The sequence below is a fragment of the Eurytemora carolleeae genome, unplaced genomic scaffold (genome assembly GCF_000591075.1).
Source record: "Eurytemora carolleeae unplaced genomic scaffold, Eaff_2.0 scaffold287, whole genome shotgun sequence".
Classification (NCBI taxonomy): Eukaryota; Metazoa; Arthropoda; class Copepoda; order Calanoida; family Temoridae; genus Eurytemora; species Eurytemora carolleeae.
The window spans coordinates 275,215-295,390 of NW_019396221.1; the positions used below are offsets into that span (position 1 = coordinate 275,215).

The window sequence follows — 20,176 nt, forward strand, 5'->3', positions numbered from 1 at the left end:
ATTCAAATTTATCTGATATTTTTTCTGTTTACTAACTAAGTGCCCTCAAAATAAAGATATTCCTGAGAGTCAACCAATTTTAATTAGAAATACTAAATTGCAACTAAATGACTTGACACCTATAATGATAAATAAAGACCCTGTTACTGCATTTTCTGAATTTTCTAGCACAAATAATATTTATGAAGATAGTTTTCCCTTCATAGAGTCAAAACCAAACAAAAATAAGAACCCCATCAACCCTTGGTTTACATCTGCTTTGCTATTGTCTAGGAAAATAAAAGAAATTACGAAAAAAAATTTAAACCTAAATCCCATAAATAAAGCTGCTTTTAGAAAATATAACTCTGTCTATCGTTCTTTGGTCAAAAAGGCCAAAGCCAGTTATTTTTACTCAAAGTTTCAAGAATATTCAAAAGATATAAAAAATCTTGGACCTTACTTTACTCTATAATTTCCTCTAAAAAATTTTTAAGTTCCTGATATATTTACTGAAAAAAAATCAAACTTATGTAGGATCTAGTGAAATAGCAGAAGGTTTTAATGTTTTTTTTTTTTGTCAACGTGGGACCTAGTTACATTCCGGAATCTAATGTCACTTCAGAAACGTATTTAAATGAGTCCATACATGAAAATTTTTTTAAGGCAAATATTACACCGGATATTATTTTAGAAACAGTAAGTAAGCTGAAACCAAAGAACAGCTCAGGAAAAGACAATATTTCTACCAAACTACTGAAGGAGATTATTGATTGTATCAATTATCCTATAGCACATTTATTTCATCTTTTTTTTAAACAGGATACATCCCTAGCGAGTATAAATGTGAAAAAGTTATTCCCATCTTTAAAGTGGACGAAAAAGTGAAGTTTAATAATTACAGACATAGATCTAAAAGTATTCTTCCAGCTTTGAGTAAGCTACTTGAAAAAATTGCTGCGATACAAATGGTCAGATATCTTAATAAGTTTTTTACGAGCACCAATATAGATTTAGACCTAAACATAACACAAATCAACCACTTTTGCATTTAATTATCTTATTAACAGAACTCAAATATGTATGTGTAAATGGAGTTTTTTTAACAGAAAAAAATATAACATGTGGTGTTCCTCAAGGAAGTGTTCTAGGGCCCCTGCTGTTTCTTCTTTATATAAACGATTTGCCCTTAGCAACATCTTTTTTACCAGCCTCTTTGCGCAGATGACACTAGTTTTTTAAAGTCATCTTCTGATATTGCAAGCCTAATACTTGATGCAAACACTAAAGTAAAAAAAGCAGCAAAACGGTTTCAGGCAAATCGTTTGACACTGAATGTCTCTGAATAAAGTATATAGTATTTAGAATTAAAAATATGCACTTTGACCCAAACATTTGTAATATATCAATAGGAAATGAGACACTTGAAAGAATTGGTAATGACTGTGTGAACATTATTTCAAAGGAATTGAGTCTTTGCCACAAACTCTGATTTTCCAATCCCTATATCTTTGCAACCCAATGTCTTAGACCTTATATATTTCAAACTAGGTATACTGCTAGATCAAATTATCTAAGTTTGAAATATGAAAGGTTTACTCCATCAGGTTCCAAAGATATAGGGCTTTAAACCTTTTAGTTTGTGGCAAAAACTCAATTCCCTTGTTGGACTTAAACTTGACGAATTTTTAAACTGGGATTTTCAAATTGAACATAATTCGAATAAAATTGCTAGCACAATCTTTGCTTTGTCTCAAATTCAGAATATCTTACCATTAAACATTCGTCTACTTGTTTATAACTCTCTTGTATGGCCTCATATTGAATATGGAATTGTTACTTGGAGAGGGATTAAAAACTCTAAACTAAAAGTAGTTTCTAGGCACATTTAAATCCATTATTTTCAAAACTGACAGTTCTTAATCTTGATGATACATACAAACTCAGTGTTCTGACATTTATGCATGGATACTTTAATGATAACCTTCCCTCTTCTTTCCAAAATATGTTTAAGTCTCTAGCTGAACCGAATCATATAAATTAGAACGGGTTTTATAAAAAAAATCTAGAAAGCGTTCCGTATGCAATGTTTCCTAAATTGTGGAATGCAATTGAATTTGACCTTGAAGAAACTAAATCTGCAAAAATATTTAAACAAAGAGTAATCAATATTTATCTTGAGAATTATGAGAGGTTTAAATGCGAAAAACCTAGTTTATATCATGTGAGTAGATTTTATTAAAAAAAAAACTTTAAAAAACTGAAACTTTATTAGCTTATTTGTGTTTGTGTATCTACCTTTCTTTACACCCTGTATTTTAATATATCTACATTGTTGCCTCTGATCTCACCCTGCCCGAGATCACCTGACAATCAACTCCTTACCTATCTAAAAACATAATTTGATGTGTGTAACCAATTATATTCATTATCGTTAACTAACTTAGGGCCAACCACTCTCAACAACCTACCCTGGTTAGGCGGGTCCAAACAGCATAATAAATTGCGATTGCTTTTGTAAAATATCTCATGCTTTGTAGTTGAATAAAAATATGAATGAATGAATGAATGAATCTACTGTATCTTTGCAAGAGAATTTCCTAGTCGGTTGTCCTAAAACCTAAACAATTAAATGTCAAATTTATTAATAAAGAATAATTATAACATATATTGTTTTTAGCTGTCCAACTCTGTCCAAATTTCCAAGGGGGATATATTACTGGACTGTACTGAAGTTGAGTCTCCAGTCCGGGTCATGATCGTCAAGAAACTAAATCACGACATCTACCAAGTCATAGAGATCGACGCAGGAGGCGCGATTTATGTTCGCAGCCGAACAACTCTCCGTCAGGTTCCAAAGAAGTTTGAATCTATTCCGCCGACGACTGTTCCAGTCCAACTTTATGGCCTTAAGAAACAAATAGGTTAGATAATAGTTTTAAAATATGTAATGAAAGTAACTGTTTTTGATGTAATAAATAATTTTGTTAATGGAGTATTATTTATTTAATTCATTATTTTTTCTTATTTCAGATTGTCGGTCTGGGAAGCAGCTTTTGGACATAGTGAGGATGGATCATCCATCCTTGTTTTGCGATGTTCACGTCAAGGAAATTTTACTTTGTCTAAATTCAACTACTTAACAATTTATTATGATTTTTAGTCATCTCCTATGCAAGACTGACAAAAAAGTTTTTTTTCTCCCTGCGTAAATCCCTCTTCCCATTTTAGAACATGCGAGGGATGTTCAATAAGTTATGTGAAATTTCCTTTAAAGGTACTTCAAGACGTCTCTGCCCTTTATTTTTTTTTGAGGTTTACTATATTTATACCAGTTCAATTTTCTGACCAGCTAATGTCGATCAGATGTTATGTTGCACGCAATTAGGTTTTTCCCGGATCCTCTTGATGATGCTTGTTACATGGTAATTAATATCCACAGACTTAAAATTTATCCATTTAAGCGTGTTCTAGAGGTTGGATAACTTTAAAAAGTCAAAGGAGGGTAAGCTTTTATTGTAGAAAGAGTCCTTCAAGATGTTTATATTTGTAATCTACATTTCATCAAGCAAATAAGTATCTTTTCCTAGGTAGAACCTCTTCGGACAAAATGTTGTCCAAATCTCTGCCATTCTTTAAATCTTGCTTTACAACTTTGTTTGCGGCACCATAGCAGATGTTAAACTCATCAAAAATCGTCAACTAAGAAGCCTTGCGAATTTGGTTTTAGAAACTTTCAATTGTGTCGACAGTTTGTGGGTTTTTTGTGGATTTTTTCTGCTCAGACATTTCCTATTCTGCCAACACTCTCCATATCACTTTTTCCCTTTTAGTCTACTTGTAGACTATTGCCTTGTCCATATTATTATCCTCTAATGCATTTTGGATCATTTCAAATGTGTCTGCTTTATATTTAAAAAGCTTTAGGCACGAAATATTCGTGTATCGAGCATCCCAAGTGTCCCCTTTCCCTGATTGGTAATAAAACATTCCCCTGGGTTGACAACGGAGCTAAACAATCTCCCAGAAAAAGCGGATTACAAAGAAATAAAAAGTCTGATGAATAAAGTCTGCCGAAAGAAGACAACCGGGATGGATACAGTGAGCTTTGAAAAAAATTACACCTGGCAGAGACGGCAATAAGTACGTTTAAAAAACATTCACAAAACTAATTGAACATATCTCGTAATCTATTTTTTTTCAGGTTGGATTTCACTTGTTGTCCAAAAGACCTTTATATTACCAAATCAGACTTTGCAAAGAAATGGAATTATTCCTAAAAAGTAAAATGGTTTGAAAGGTTCCAACCCCTTTATATCCCAAGCAAGCTGTTATACTGATGGAAGGAGGAGTTAACCTTGCATTAAGACTATTAGAGACAAGGTTAGATTTTACTGGAGGATACAGTGGGACCCATAAAACTGTGGAATAGGATAATCACTGTTATACTCAAGTTGTAATTTTATATATTTAATTTTAGATTTCAATTTTCCTATTTGACAAGACAGTGAGTAATATTCGCTGGGATGGGGAGGGGGGGTTGTGAAAATAAACACCCCTGGATTTTTTTTCTAAAGTAGTTGGCCACCCTGGCGATACTTGGCTAGATTTAATAGTGGGAAACTTGGTTAGATTTTACATTAGGACACTTGGTTAGATTTTACAGTCGGACACTTGGTTAGATTTTACAGTAGAACACTTGGTTAGATTTTACAGTAGGACACTTGGTTAGATTTTACAGTAGAACACTTGGTTGGATTTTACGGTAGGACACTTGGTAAAATTTTACAGTAGGACACTTGGTTGGATTTTACAGTAGGACACTTGGTTAGATTTCACAGTAGGATATCTGGTATGATTTTACATAAGGACACTTTGTTAGATTTCACAGTAGGACACTTGGTTAGATTTTGCAGTAGGACACTTGGTTAGATTTTACAGTAGACACTTGGTTAGATTTTACAGTAGGATATCTGGTATGATTTTACATTAGGACACTTGGTTAGATTTCACAGTAGGACACTTGGTTAGATTTTACAGTAGGACACTTGGTTAGATTTTACAGTAGAACACTTGGTTAGATTTTACAGTAGGATACTTGGTTAGATTTTACAGTAGAACACTTGGTTAGATTTTACAGTAGAAGACTTGGTTGGATTTTACAGTAGAACACTTGGTTAGATTTTACAGTAGGACACTTGGTTCGATTTTACAGTAGAACACTTGGTTAGATTTTACAGTAGAAGACTTGGTTGGATTTTACAGTAGAACACTTGGTTAGATTTTACAGTAGGACACCTAAATCTATGTTTGAAGAGGGTTCAAGTTGTGCTCCGGACTCGAGGATTGGATGACAGAAGTGAAATCAAGTGGACTAGACTGGATTGAAGGAAACTCTCCAGAACTCTCTTCTCCTCCCCCTTCCTTCTTGCCATTGCAGGTCGGCCGAGTATATTTTTTACATTTTTTCCCTCATTTATTTGTTATGAAAGGAATATATCTAAAGTTTACCTTTCAGAGAGATGTAAATAGTTATACAGCACTCTTAACATTGGTCATTTGAATTTATATCAAGCATGGAATAATATTAAGATTATTTCTTTTTTGCTTTAGTACACCTAAAGTTGAGTCTTAGAGATGATTAACAACTAATGTTAGTTAATTAATGTTTTTGGGACCAGGTTTAATGAATAGAAGAAGCTGGAGGATTACATCAAACCACTTCTCTTTAGCTTTAACCGGCGCAAAAGAGAACTGGTTGAACTGGTAGCACCTGGTTCAAATACTTCTAGTTGTTTATCTAATCTGGTTCCTGGTTTTAGGTTGGGATGGCATTCATGATGACACCGACATCCTTCCTGGAGAATATTTCTAATGAACCAGTTGATTCTCACACGAGGGAACTATTGCTTTTATAGAATTGTACAATACTGACGTTATTAATACATGATGTACAGTGTACACTGTACAAGAATGATTGTTAACAAACTCCGTGCAGCTTTGGTTGACATTTCTCCAAAAACTTCTGTACACTTTTGTATCCGTTAAAATATGGGCCCATGGTGGGTTCCTTGCTTAAACCAAGAAATAATGGGAACTCCCTTAGGTTTGCTTACAAATAATGCATATTTCGGGGATTAATGTAAACTTCCACAGTGCTGATTCGGCTAAGCTTAGTTATTGTACCTCCCAGAAACCGTATTAAAATTTTTATGGAGAATTCCTTCCTAAATAAAGAACCTGGCAAATTACGTTTCAAAGAAATTTTAAAAAAATAAGCTTATTTCAATCCTCATGACAACTGAGAACTTTCAAATTCGGTGATGGGGATGGACCAAACCTCTGTAGAGTAAAAAAGTAGATGTTAGTTCCACATTTATTGAAAATATATTTCGGTCTGGGTTGACCCTCGTCAGTTCTAACAATATAATAACCATCAAAATCGATAAAATAAATATATTAAAAAATGTTTGTTACACATCACAAGAAAATAAACAAACAAAAAAGATTATTCAAAATAAAAATTTGGGCTGCCAAATGGACATAAGGGAAACGAACTCAGATTATCCGATGGATAAAAGATAATTTGCAAGTATTCACTTTTTTTTAAAAATATTATAAGACAATTATTATTCCTTGAGATTGTTTCTGTCACAAAGGTTAAAAACAAACTGTTTCTGAGTGTTTAGATAAACGTGTATAAAGTGATGGTGGGGGTCGAACTAATTAATGAACCACTGTGTAAATCGGGGGGAGGGGGAAGGGGGGTTGGCTTGTTTAAGTAGGGGTATTTAAACCTTTTAAAGAATTGGACCTAAACAACTCTTTTTTAAAAAAGATGCTGAATTACAGTTTACAGTTTAATAAAAACTATTTTTTTTCTGTTCATTCCTCTGAGTTTAGTCATAAAATCTTTTTTGTATTTAGATTATCGTACTTCAAGTAAACTTCCGAGGTCCCAAACCTAAAACGCTAACTTTTAGATGGTAGAGTTCATGTGAAAGGTTAAAATGTTTTCCTGTAGGCTGGTTTGTATGGAGATTTCTAATGTAACCAATATGTTCTCTCACTCTTTTATATAAAGATCTTGTTGTCGGTCCTATATATTGTAGTTTACACTGCTGACATGTAATACAGTGAACTACGTTTCTGGTCTTACAGTTGAAAGTTTCATTAATCTCAGAATAGACGATGTTTTGATCTAATGTAGTGTTCAAACAAATTAAAGTTCGTAATTCAAATGTCGTCATTTTATATAATGGACCATAGTCATAGTCATAGACTCATATTTCTTAACTTAACACCTGTAAAATTAGAATCATTTAATCAATCATAGATTTATTTGATGTCAAGAAAGGAAATAGCTTGACCAGTAGCTTGAAAATGAATTTATTGAGTCTAGGTTTATAAGTTTACAAAAAATAGTTCAACTATATAGAGGGCTGATTGTACATCCCATCCCAGCAAGTAAGGAGCTGACCCGTGTGATCAGCCAGGAGGGGTCGAAGGAGTCCTGGGAGTTAAGTGTGGAACTGGAGAAATCTAATCCTTGCGTCTCTAGACTTCACAAAGTCTTCAATGAAAGGAAGGAGGAATACAAAACGTAAGCTTTTTGTTAAAACAACGTTATAAATGTATATGGGAGGGATTGAGAGAAGGAATAGATATTTATCATGTTTATCGTAGACGATCATTAACAGTCTTTTAATTTGCACTACAAATCCCCAAAAAAATGAATATACCATATTTGAAATATCTACCATGATATGTAAAAGTATAATAGATAGCACTAAAAAGAAGGAGAAAAATACTGAAATAGGAATTTACATATCCTCAACACTTAAAAACTATTTAACTGTTATATTTCATAAACTTTAAATATAAAGATTAGCAATGAAACAAAACGTGTTATTTGTAGGGTGTCGATGAGTGAAGCTACCTCGGAAAACTGGAAAGTTGGAAACAAAGTTTTAGCATTCTTCGAAGGTATAAAGGGACTGGTTAGATGTTTGGTAAGAGTGAGGTACCAAATATTAAACAAAGGATTCTAAATGGATTAATCTTTTTACGGGTACATATGATTCAAAAAAAAAATACTAATTGTTTTAATAAATTTTTGCTAAAAGACTTTTAAAATAAAAGATTTGTTCTGCCTTGCAGTTATTGAGTCAAGTTGTTAAATATATTTCTCCATTTAGGAGAATCAAATATTTATTTTGGCATCGCTTCTCATCTAGATTCATGGAGGTCAAATTTATGTGAAATTACTTGTACGACTTTCTGACTTTGCCACCTTGTAGCTCCAGCAGTTTTGATTTTAGGCAACAAATAGGACGGTATTTGGTTACATTCTAGAAATATTTAGACTAACTTTATACTCATCTATAAAAGGAGAAATAACAGAAAACATTTAAAATGTCAATCTTACATAAAATTTACTTAAATTTGACATTTAATTTCTAATCTAATAACTATGTAGATGATGAGAATCCGAATATGAATGAATGGACTAGAGGGGTGATAGAAGCTGTAGATATCCTTGAGAAAACAGCCAGTGTTTACTTTTCTGATTACAGATACATCGGGACAGATATACCGTTCAGGTAGTGTATAGGAACAGATATACAGTTCAGGTAGTGTACAGGAACAGATATACCGTTCAGGTAGTGTAAAGGAACAGATAAACATACAGTTCAGGCAGTGTAAAGGAACAGATATACATACAGTTCAGGTAGTGTACAGGAACAGATATACATACAGTTCAGGTAGTGTATAGGAACAGATATACAGTTCAGGTAGTGTATACTAACAGATATACATAACAGTTCAGGTAGTGCATAGGAACAGATATACATTTCAGTTAGTGTAAAGGAACAAATATACAGTTCAGGTAGTGTAAAGGAACAGATATACAGTTTAGGTAGTGTAAAGGAACTGATATACAGTTCAGGTAGTATAAAGGAACAGATATACAGTTTAGGTAGTGTATAAGAACAGATATACAGTTCAGGTAGTGTATAGGAACAGATATACAGTTCAGGTAGTGCATAGGAACAGATATATTTAACAGTTTAGGTAGAGTATAGGAACAGATTTACAGTCAGGTAGTGCATAGGAACAGATATACAGTACAGTTGTATAAGAACAGATTCACAGTTTATGGTGATATAGGAACAGATATACAGTTCAGGTAGTGTATACTAACAGATATACATAACAGTTCAGGTAGTGCATAGGAACAGATATACATTTCAGTTAGTGTAAAGGAACAAATATACAGTTCAGGTAGTGTAAAGGAACAGATATACAGTTTAGGTAGTGTAAAGGAACTGATATACAGTTCAGGTAGTATAAAGGAACAGATATACAGTTTAGGTAGTGTATAAGAACAGATATACAGTTCAGGTAGTGTATAGGAACAGATATACAGTTCAGGTAGTGCATAGGAACAGATATATTTAACAGTTTAGGTAGAGTATAGGAACAGATTTACAGTCAGGTAGTGCATAGGAACAGATATACAGTACAGTTGTATAAGAACAGATTCACAGTTTATTGTGGTGATATAGGAACAGATATACAGTTCAGGTATGGATAGAAACAGATATACATACAGTTTAGGTAATGTATATGAATATATTTATTTCATTTCTATTTTGTTCAGAAACCTTCGACCTGCTTCCTGGAATTATTTGATGGAACCCGTTCAATTCCTAAAAACAAGGTATATAATCTGCTAGAGTTTGATTGTAATATTAACAAAATATCTTTAAAAGGTAATTTATCTTTCTTTTGATTGATTAACAAATACTAGAAATGCAAAAGTTTTTCCTTTCTGTTCAAGAAGCTTGTTAGGTCTCGCTAAAAATTATTTCCCTAGTTTACTAGTTGCCGAATCTACAGGGTGTCCCACTTCATTTCAGATTGTTTTTGGATCTAAATTGCGATTTTCGGGACAAAAAAATAAAAATAAAAATATTTAGAAAAGTTTATAAGCCTAACTTATGTAAAAATTTGCACGCAGAAATCACCAGGTTTTTCGAGTTTTATATGCATATTTCAGCGTTAAATCCTGGAGATAATCCAATATGAGATGGGACTATATGTTGTAAACCAGAGAGGAACAGTTCCTGGGGAACAAATTGTAACAGTCGCATTAAAATATTTAACAAAAACTATTTGGCTCATTTCCTCAAATATACAGGGTAGGGTTACCCATAAAGGATGAGATTTCAGAACGACTCCACGGAATTTATACTGTTTTCATGGTACCCTGTAACTACATGAAATTCTTTTATCTTTGTCAAATCATTAAATAAGCCATTTAAGAAAAAAGACTAAATTTAGGCTTGGGATTGCTTAATTTGAAGAGTTTCAAGTCGTATTTACAGTCTCATCCTTTGTGGTTAATCCTTCACGTTTCGATATGTAAATATTGATAAAATGTTAGGTATGGAATTCCTTTGTGGTTAACCCTTCACGTCTCATTATGTAAATATTGATAAAATGTTAGGTATGGAATTCCTTTGTGGTTAATCCTTTACGTTTCGATATGTAAATATTGATAAAATGTTAGGTATGGAATTCCTTTGTGGTTAACCCTTCACGTCTCATTATGTAAATATTGATAAAATGTTAGGTATGGAATTCCCCTCGATCAACATGATGCTAAGATGGTTTTGAAGGAACTAGAAGACACTAGTTCATATAAATTGGCAAAGGTAACATACATGCAAACATATACATCCCAAAAAAAACTTAATTACTGATATATTGTTCTTGAATTCCGATGGTCATCAAATGGCCAAAAGATATTAATAAAGCATATTTGTAAGCATATTTTATTTAATGAAATATAATCCGTTAAAAACATATATAAAAAAACCTCCTTAACCTCCTTACCACTTTATATAGATATAAATTTCTTATTATCAATTTTGAGGTTTAAAAGGGACAAAACACAATTTAGATATCCCAAGATTGGGAATGGTCAAGATTTTCTCTGTTATCAGGGTAAAAGAAAATTCTTGTTCTCACCATCATAAACTCTTACCAGAGTTAGAAAGGAATTTGGAACGGTGTATATATTAGTTAAGTGCTGATGAGGTGGTGAGTGATGCCCCGGGGTTAGATCTAAAGTTGAAAGTATATTAACTAACCTGCATATGCACCAAATGCATGAGATTTTGGAGTGCAAAATTGTGAATAAATATCAAGTTAAATAAAAAAATTCATGTTTAGGTTGAGAGGATTGATTATGAGAAAGAAGAGGTGTTTATCAAAATTTTCTCCGTAAAGGCAAGATTATTTTTTATTAAACAAAATTTTAAAAAAAAAAACTAGCCAGCTTAAAATTACATGTCATGAAGTATATGACATCCCAATTCTAGGATTTATTCTTGGAATGAATTTTTACTTTTGCAAAGTGCATTAGTTTCATTGCTTTCCCTATACTTTGCGAAACGATCAAATGATCAGTTTTTGTTCATCTAATTTTTCTTAGCATAGAAATTCTGCATAGTTTAGTTTTAAAGCAAACACAAAATCGTTGTAGTACTCTTTAAAAGTCTAAGGAAAAATTAATCAATTGATTACCCATCAATACTGCAGTGGGGTGCTTTGTTTACAATTTAAAACTGGATTTTTGATGCCTTTACTTTTTAGGTGAAGAAGACAGGCAGTGAAGTTGAAATCTACAAACTTTAAATGCTTATGTCTCTGCGCACATTGACGTCGAGTTAAGAATTTTTTTTTGCAACTACCCGATTACTTCAAATGTAAAAATTGATTTAAACTCTGTACTTAATTTGATGTGCGCAAATTGTTTTGTACCATACAGAAAAGTTGCATCGGGTACAATTACATACCATATATTTTTTGTGTTTTTTTGTGATTTATTAACCATTACTGAGGTTTAGTTTTTTTGGTCAGTAAACTAATTTTTTATGTAAAATTCAATTTTGAAAACTATTGTGCTATATTTCCTCTCTCTTTTTGCGTTAGTAGCTAAAGTTTATTTGTAAATTGTAAATTTAATTTTGATATTTTGCAGCAAAACTTCTTTGCTAATTTTTTTTCATTTCGATAATTTCAGAATAAAACATTGCAAAGAGAATATTTAGAATATTAGAGAGGGTGCTTCTGATGTTATGATTTTCCAGTCATACGTTATCTTCCGTTTAGAACTCGTTCCCCTTATCTTATTCGTTATATGGTAGATAACAAGCTAACATGAGAACCTAGAATTTAGAGACTCGAGGTCTTCTAGAGGTCGTAGTTCATCATTATCTCTCTGCAGCATGCGGGCTCCTCAACTCACTTGTTAAGTACGTGAATTTGGTCCAAAGATACGGGTGTCAATAACCAGGGGATTATAGTGACTTCTTTTAGTCATCTTAAGCCAACGCGGCAGTTTTTGTAAACATTGGAGAACGTCGAAATCTCCGAAAGCTTATAGTTGAAGGTGATAAACGATTCTTAAAAATCAAAATCAAAGGACTAGAAGGTGTCTGCTCTCTCTCTTTTTTTTTCTTAATTTTTCCAGGGGGGCGACGTCCCCCATTATTTCCATGGATGCCAGATATCTCTGTACAGAAAATCTGCAGAGCAGAGTCTATGAATGCAAAGCGGAAGAATTATCACAAGATCTGTTCTGCAAATGAAAATCAAGACAGATATTGTAATATAAGCCCTGAATTGATCATGCCAGAAGATTATACAATTTCAATAGTTCTTCATACACACAACAGCTCAAAGGACTACAGAATCTCAGCTCCAGCTTATAAATGGGGAAACTATCCTTGCATAACCTGTAAAACTAACCCTCATTCACACAAGATCAGAGTAAGATATCCAGTACTGGTTTCTAGCTCTATATTAAACCGACATGCGGCCTGTCCCAGGTCGTATTTACCAGTATACGATCCTTACAGGCCCCTACCCTGAGGCTTACATCTGATTATCTAATAGGGGTGCTGACGGGTCGGGTAACCCCTTTTTCTTCTAAGTTCATTTAGAGGACAAATGAGTTCCTTCGGTATAAATAAATATTAAACAACTGACAGGGCATGCGATCGCTAAATGGATATCAAGGAGATGAGATCCACATAGATTATCCAACTATACCAGGAGCAACTGTCCGTGAGCTTGAACATACCATTATGGCGGAGTTTGGAAATGGTCTTCGTGCTGTAGACGTCCTTTTAGTTGCAGGATTAAACGACATTCTTCGAGGTGCTATAGGTCATGAAATATTAGAAGATATTCAACAGTCCAGTGACTCTGTTAGAGCAATCTCTGCCAAGCCTGGAGATACGTGTTTAAAGCTCTTCTCTCCTCTTTAAAGGGACAGACCGGCTATGTAAGGTACATAGTTAAACTGTGCAGTGTTGTGGGTGGACAAATTCTTCAGGATTCATTTGATACATTAAAAACTTTTTTAAGCTCTGTAAATCCCGAGTTTGAGCGCAAAGCCGACGTTCATAATCGTACTTTTTGGTGGAAACGTTTTCAGCATTAGTGTTTTTTATTGTTATTAAATTACGACGACACAACACAATTCTTCAGTAAACTGATCTTATTCAATTATTAGTTTCTATAGTCACTCATCATTCACAAATATTTTCTGCAGATTTTCTGGAAGTTTTATTTAAAAGACTTTTCCACGCCGTCTTTTTATTTTAAATGAAAAGTCAAAACGTTCGCAGATGTTAAAGAAGCCAAACATATTATACATTTATAGATGAAAAGTTTGTTTGTTTGCCGAAAACGTAATTGTACATAATTATTCCATTACAAATGTGCTGCGAAAAGTAGCTCATAATATATCATATATTTTCGAATATTATCGATCAGTATTATATATTGTTGATATTTTGTTAATTATTACATATTTCTAGTAAAGTCAATAAGAAGTTTTCCATGGATGAGTGGCGTGGCCCCCCAATTTTTCAGGGGGGAGTCAATCCCTGCCCCCACCACCACCACAATAAGTCGCCTCTGTAACCCTCCATGCCCCTTCCCAGTAAATAGTCCTTTACAGGCCCTTAACTTTAGTTTCGTAATTAGGAATTTTAAATAAGTTTTAGCTCCGACATTTCTTATTTGTTGCATCATCCCAGAGTACACTTCATAAACAGTCAGGTTTCGTAACGAAGAGTTCAAGATGTATATCAAGGATTCCATTTTGCAACTTCCTTCGATGCATTATGTTAGATAAATCTTCATGTGAAATTTTTCCTAATTCTATGAATAATTTCAGATTTAAATATGTTTTCTGTCTCGCACAGACTCCGACAGGTATGAGAAAGTTCTTGATTTTCTTCAAAGATTATTGAATTCCTTTTTTTATTTTTTTATTCTCCTTGTCCTCTTTAATTTTCACACAATTTCTTTTCTTTTTTAGTTTTTGATACTTCTTAAAAATATTTAAATTTCTTAAGTTATATTGTTTGATTCGGTTAGCTGTATTATATTTTGTAAACTATGGATTAGCTGTACTACTGTTTATTATAGGTTAGCCGTGCTGTACTATAACTTTACTTCTTTAGACTATGTGTTAGCTGCACTCATGTTAACTTTATGGTTAGCTTTTCTCCTGTATACTTTATGGTTAGCTGTACTCCTGTTTACTATAGACTAGCTGTACTTCGGTATACTATAGGTTAGCTGTACTTCTGTATACTTTAGGTTAGCTGGTAATTTCCTAGTATACGATTTTTGGACCCCCCCATACTCTTGTTTACTATAGGTTAGCTGTACTCCTGTATACTCTAGGTTAGCTTTACTCTTGTATACTATAGGTTAGCTTTACTTCTGTTTACTATAGGTTAGCTGTACTCTTGTATACTGTAGATTAGCTTTACTTCTGTATACTAAGGTTTGCCCTACTTCTGTATACTAAAGATTAGGAATACTCCTGTATATTATAGGTTAGCTGTACTTCTGTGTACTATAGGTACTTCTGTCTACTAAAGGTTAGCCTTACTGTTGTATACTATAGGTTAAACGCAATCCTATTTTCTACAAGGGTAGCTGTACTTCTCTATGCTATAGGTTAGCTTTTCTCTTGTTAACAATAGGTTAGCCGTAATCCTGTTTTCTGCAAGGTTAGCTGTACTGCTGTACACTGGACAGCTGTACTCGTATATATTTAAAGGTTTGCTTTAAAACTGTTATAGCTCAGCTTAACTCCCTTATATAATAGGTTCGCTGTACTAAGTTGGTTAGTTAGTTAGCTCTACTCCTATCAATTAAATAGTTAATGTTCCAGGTCAGCTCCCCGGCTTGTCAACTGTACAGATGTCAGAGTACACTGATCCTAGCAGAGCACAATAATGATAAGCTGAACCCTGTCACACTCCACGCTATAACTGCTGCTAAGCAGATGGGTGGAGAGATCAGCTGCCTCGTTGTCGGATCCAAGAACTGTGCAAATGTTGCCAAGGAGGTTAATCTTACTTTACGCAGGAATATATTTTGGCCAAATTTTCCCACTTGAAACCCGGTTTACCCCCCCCCCCCCCAGAAAATCTCCTTTGTATTAATATGAGGGTCAATGCGACGTAATTTCAAGTAACCCGTCTTCATAAAGATGGACATGCCCGGTTCACAACAACACTAATTTAAACCTTTCCTTGTTTTTCTATAAAATTGAAGTTCTCATAGTGGTTCCTTCTTAATATTGACTTGCGGATATATGCAGCAGATTGAAGGAAAGGGGGTAGGGGGTCCGTAACAGTCCCTTATTAATAAGTAAGTTAAACAATTGCTTTCATTTATCTAAGCTTTGACCAATGTAATTTTAAAGTTTAAAGTTATGCTTGTTGTAGATCTCCGAGGTGGCTGGTATATCTAAGGTTCTTGTCGCGGAGAATGCCGCGTTCGAAGGTTTCCTCCCGGAGAAGGTTGCTCCTGTCCTGCTGGCCAGTCAGAACCAGTTCAAATATACTCATATTTTCGCAGGAGCTTCAGCTTTCTCCAGGTACTAACAACAAAAAACCAATAAAACCTACTGGGCTGGGTTTTTTTTAAACCCGGATTTTTTCCAACCCTGAATTTAAAGTTCAGAGGAAAAAATTATCGATCAAGAGAATATTAACTCCTTAATTTATATACCCCCTCTGAAAATTTACGCTTTTAGAATAAAAATACACTAAAGAAGAATTTTTAGTTTTTTACATTATACTACTATCTTCTGTATACAGATCTGTGCTGCCCCGTGTTGCCGCTAAGCTCGACGTTTCCCCTATCTCCGACATCATTGGAGTCAAGGACCAGGAGACCTTTGTCAGGACAATCTACGCAGGGAACGCCATCATGACCCTCAAGTCCAAGGATCCTGTAAAAGTAAGGATTTTAAACCAAAACGTCGAAATTTTTATAAACGTAGTTTGACGAGGACCTGTAGTTTCTCTTTTAATAGTGAGACAAGATGTTCATAGAGGCAAAAGAATTTTAATTACACCTAGCTCTCTTTCCAAAATAACAATCTACGTTGTGACTCAAAATTTTCAGTGATATGGCTCTTTTTCTAAGTTAGAAATTGGCGATTGTAATCAGAAAATTCTTAGAAAAAGTTAAGTTAGTGTTTTTTAAAAACTTATTTCTATTGGAAGTATTAGAATTGTAAACCAGTTTTGTTTTATTGTATTAGAATTTTAAACCATGAATTTTTTGATTCATTGATTGATTCTACAGATTGTTACTGTCCGATCTACTGCCTTTGAGGCTGCCAGTACCAGCGGTGGCTCAGGTACAATTGAGGATACAGCTACTCCTGCTGACCTTCCCAGCGTGTCGGAGTATGTAGGTCAATGTTTGACCAAGAGCGACAGACCTGACTTGGCCAGTGCTAAGGTGACGCCCAAACCTTTTCCTTTTTAAAATAAAGGGCGAGTAAAAAAATTGTGATCAGCGGCGTCTGATGCAAAATTGTACCTTTTTTGTGCAACTCTTTTGTATAATATCCTTTCAATATTTTTTGAACATTTTTATAATTTTTTTGGTACTTCATTGGTCAAAAAGTCAAAATCTAAAGTTCAGAAAAACAAAAATGTGTAGATATTTTATGTCTATCAAATTCTAGAATTTAATAAAGATTGACACACAGAAAGGACAAGTTTTTTTTAAATCCTCTAGTTCCTTTCTTTTTGTATATTCTAAAGTTATAAATATACGCTTTTCAGTTGTAAACTGAGGAGACATCGAATAACTACTTTTCTTTAAAGTTTTAAACCAGAACTGAAAATAGCTAATTTTCTTAAAACAATTTTGCGAATTTTCTGTGTTTCTGTTATTCAATGTTTACAAAATTTTAGAATGACTCACCCTGTAGTTTTTTTTTCTTCCAGAATTCGATTTTTTCTTTTGATGCAGAGAGATGCTTTGGAGAATATTTTTATTTAAAAAATTCTATAATGTCCGATTATTTACTTCTATATATATACTTTGGTTGTCTGTCAGTTTGTTTGTATCTAATAAATGTTAAAACGGCTGAACCGATCGGGCCCAAACTTTGTGTGGGACCTCACATGACCCGGCCCAGGGTCCAGGGAAGGTTCATGGATGATCAAAATTTCAAATATTAGTCTCTCAACAAAATTCGATTTTCATTATTTGAAAACCCACGAAATTCTTGTCATAAAATCCTCCAACTTTTTTGTTTTTGTTCTACAATGTATGCTAAGAGAAAATGTTCACAGTTGAAATAGAAGATGGGAGCTAAAAGCTTAGTTTTCATAAAATTTACATAACATAACATTATCTTGAATATTGTTTTGTGAAAGGGGAAAGATTTTTTTATTGTATTCAAAAACAAAAGCAATTTCGTACTAAGATATAATTTGAAATTTATTGTTTAAAATGGAATACTCAGGGACGTATACAGGATTGAATTCTGTGAGGAGGGGGGGCGGGGTGGAGAGGGGGTCTGGTTTTGAGGTATATGGAGGGGGATGTAATTTCTGGGGGGCTGGTCTGCCCTCAAGCCCCACCTGCCTGTTTATATCACTTATACTTATAATTGATCTTTTTAAAGGTTGTAATAAGTGGAGGAAGAGGAATGAAGACTGGAGATAATTTCAAGATGTTGTACGATCTTGCTGACAAGCTAGGAGCTGCTGTCGGAGCTTCAAGAGCTGCAGTTGATGCAGGTTAAGCATTTTGATTAATTGTTTTTCATTTGACAAACTGTTTCTCACGCGTTACTTGACCATGGACTTGTGTTTTAAATTTAGCTTATTAACCAAGCAGTTAGTGCTTAGGATCCATTTAATTATTATCCGGAACCTGGATCCACCAAGAAAAAAAATGGATCCCCGATCCAGGAACATTAATTTTTAAATTATTTTTTTCTCACTTTTATTCATGCCAAAACGGGTCCTAAGCACTGAAGGTAATTTAAGTTTTATTCTTTATAACAAATACATTAATGATTATTAAACTAATTACTCCAGTGGGAATGAACAAATTTTACCAAATGTATTAAATCGTGTTTAGCAACTGTTAGAACCTTATCTCTGAATCTAAGAGTAAAATCCTCTATAGTAGACTAAACCATTACCCAGCTGTGATGCAGTGGTTCGAAATTCGGGGCATTCCACAATTTGCACTAAATAACGGATGGGAAAACTTAAGTTTGGGATGGCGCTTATCTTCAGAGACTGCGTAAACTTTTAAATGAAAAGGTTAATTAAAAGTCGGGGAGTGTTTTCCTTGGCAACATCTAGCCAATAAATAGGGTACCCCTTTGTAAGGTGAAACCGTCTCAGCGCAGATTTACAAAAGTTGTATTCTGTCTAGGTATGGTTCCCAACGATATGCAGATCGGTCAAACTGGAAAAATTATTGCCCCTGAGCTTTATATTGCTGTTGGTATATCTGGAGCTATCCAGCATCTAGCAGGGATGAAGGACAGCAAGGTTATTGTTGCCGTCAACAAGGACGCAGAGGCACCAATCTTCCAGGTAAACTAAAAGTTTATATATCTGCCTTTATAGTAGACAGTTTCGAAAGTGGTGCTTCATGCGAAGATGGTATTACCCGTTAATGTGGAAGATATTGTCGTTTTATACTTTATAGGTTTAGAAACTTTGATTTCTGATCATTTCTATGTTTTTATGTAGTAGAAATGCGCAATTCACTTGTAGAGAAACCACTAATGAAAAAAATCAGTTTTCAAAATTCGAAACATTATTATCTAATTCCCTCGAGTTTTCCCAGAAAACTAACTTGGGAATCTCCATTTATTTTCTAACTATTTTTTAAGCCTTTGGAAATATATATATTTCAACTGAAATATTAAATAACACACTGAAAAGCTAAGATATTTTGCAAGAATCATTTTATAAAATCATTGAATTTTTAAATGGCGAGAAGCCGAACAATTGCATATTTTAATATCACTTGTCAGTTTTTAAACATTTTAATTGAAAGCTTGATGATGTCACTCAAGTCGCATGTTTACTGGGACACTATGTAAATAAAATAAAATAATTTATATATTCAGTGTTTTTCTATTAAAAGAATGTAAAATTTCTTTTATATTTTAAATCCAATTTCTAGGTTGCAGACTATGGCCTTGTAGCGGATCTGTTCAAAGCTGTTCCAGAGATGACAGAGAAAATTTAAAATTATCGTTTAATTTAAAATATTTAAAATTGGAGAATGGACTTATATAAAATAAAAAACAAAATGTTATTAAAAATATATGTGATACATAGTCAACTTAAAATGATGTGGAAACCTAAATGTTCAAACCGAAGCAATGCAAAGGATTTTTTCTTGTTAAAATCTGGCTTAAGCGTGTTGTAATAATTGGTCAAGCTCTGACGTAAGAAGTGCTACCTATGCGGTCAATACGTTCTCTGGACTGGTCCGGCCGGTACAGAACTGAACCGTGGCAGAACCTTGAACCAGTCTTGATATGCTCATTTTGTGACTGCCAGTAGACAGAGCAAATGTGAATGGTTAACACGAAAGAAAGATTTGTAAACCTACTTTACTTATTTGTTTTAAATCATCAAATCCACTTAATAATTGAAGACTATCGTCTAACGACCTCTGAGTTCCTGTAGTAAATAGATTTTTTAGTTTTGGGAACAAATGTAAAACATACAAGTTGCAACATCCCTGATAAACCAAACCAAATAATATCACGTAATTTTAGTTTCAGAACAAAAGACGTGTATGTTTAAAC

General features: G+C 33.7%; 2 protein-coding genes across 3 annotated transcripts in view; both read left to right on the forward strand.

Moving 5' to 3' along the window:
* Window positions 1–14,240, forward strand: part of LOC111698555 (uncharacterized) — a 35,832-nt gene extending 21,592 nt beyond the window's left edge. For both annotated transcript variants that reach the window (XM_023468911.1, XM_023468912.1), the window contains 12 exons: window positions 2,660–2,903; window positions 3,013–3,089; window positions 4,280–4,362; window positions 5,296–5,419; window positions 5,802–5,878; window positions 7,418–7,582; window positions 7,898–7,965; window positions 8,459–8,582; window positions 9,644–9,703; window positions 10,619–10,700; window positions 11,221–11,277; window positions 11,644–14,240. In XM_023468911.1, the coding sequence (XP_023324679.1) occupies window positions 2,660–2,903; window positions 3,013–3,089; window positions 4,280–4,362; window positions 5,296–5,419; window positions 5,802–5,878; window positions 7,418–7,582; window positions 7,898–7,965; window positions 8,459–8,582; window positions 9,644–9,703; window positions 10,619–10,700; window positions 11,221–11,277; window positions 11,644–11,685 (1,203 nt within the window). In that variant the 3' untranslated portion in view covers window positions 11,686–14,240. The remainder of the gene's footprint in view (window positions 1–2,659; window positions 2,904–3,012; window positions 3,090–4,279; window positions 4,363–5,295; window positions 5,420–5,801; window positions 5,879–7,417; window positions 7,583–7,897; window positions 7,966–8,458; window positions 8,583–9,643; window positions 9,704–10,618; window positions 10,701–11,220; window positions 11,278–11,643) is intronic.
* On the forward strand, window positions 14,179–20,146 carry LOC111698557 (electron transfer flavoprotein subunit alpha, mitochondrial). Its single transcript, XM_023468914.1, has 8 exons — window positions 14,179–14,277; window positions 15,251–15,427; window positions 15,810–15,961; window positions 16,185–16,326; window positions 16,678–16,836; window positions 18,017–18,131; window positions 18,781–18,944; window positions 19,543–20,146. Exons 1-8 carry the CDS (start codon window positions 14,248–14,250, stop codon window positions 19,606–19,608), a joined length of 1,005 nt encoding a protein of 334 aa, XP_023324682.1. The 5' UTR covers window positions 14,179–14,247; the 3' UTR covers window positions 19,609–20,146.
* Window positions 20,147–20,176: the final 30 nt, after the last annotated feature.

What these genes read in the sequence shown, in the direction of transcription:
- LOC111698557 (XM_023468914.1), top strand. Translation starts at nt 14,248, where the DNA reads ATGTTTTCTGTCTCGCACAGACTCCGACAG. An exon ending in TCTCGCACAGACTCCGACAG is followed by an intron (nt 14,278 to 15,250) that starts GTATGAGAAAGT and finishes TTAATGTTCCAG; the next exon opens with GTCAGCTCCCCGGCTTGTCA. An exon ending in AAGAGCTGCAGTTGATGCAG is followed by an intron (nt 18,132 to 18,780) that starts GTTAAGCATTTT and finishes TATTCTGTCTAG; the next exon opens with GTATGGTTCCCAACGATATG.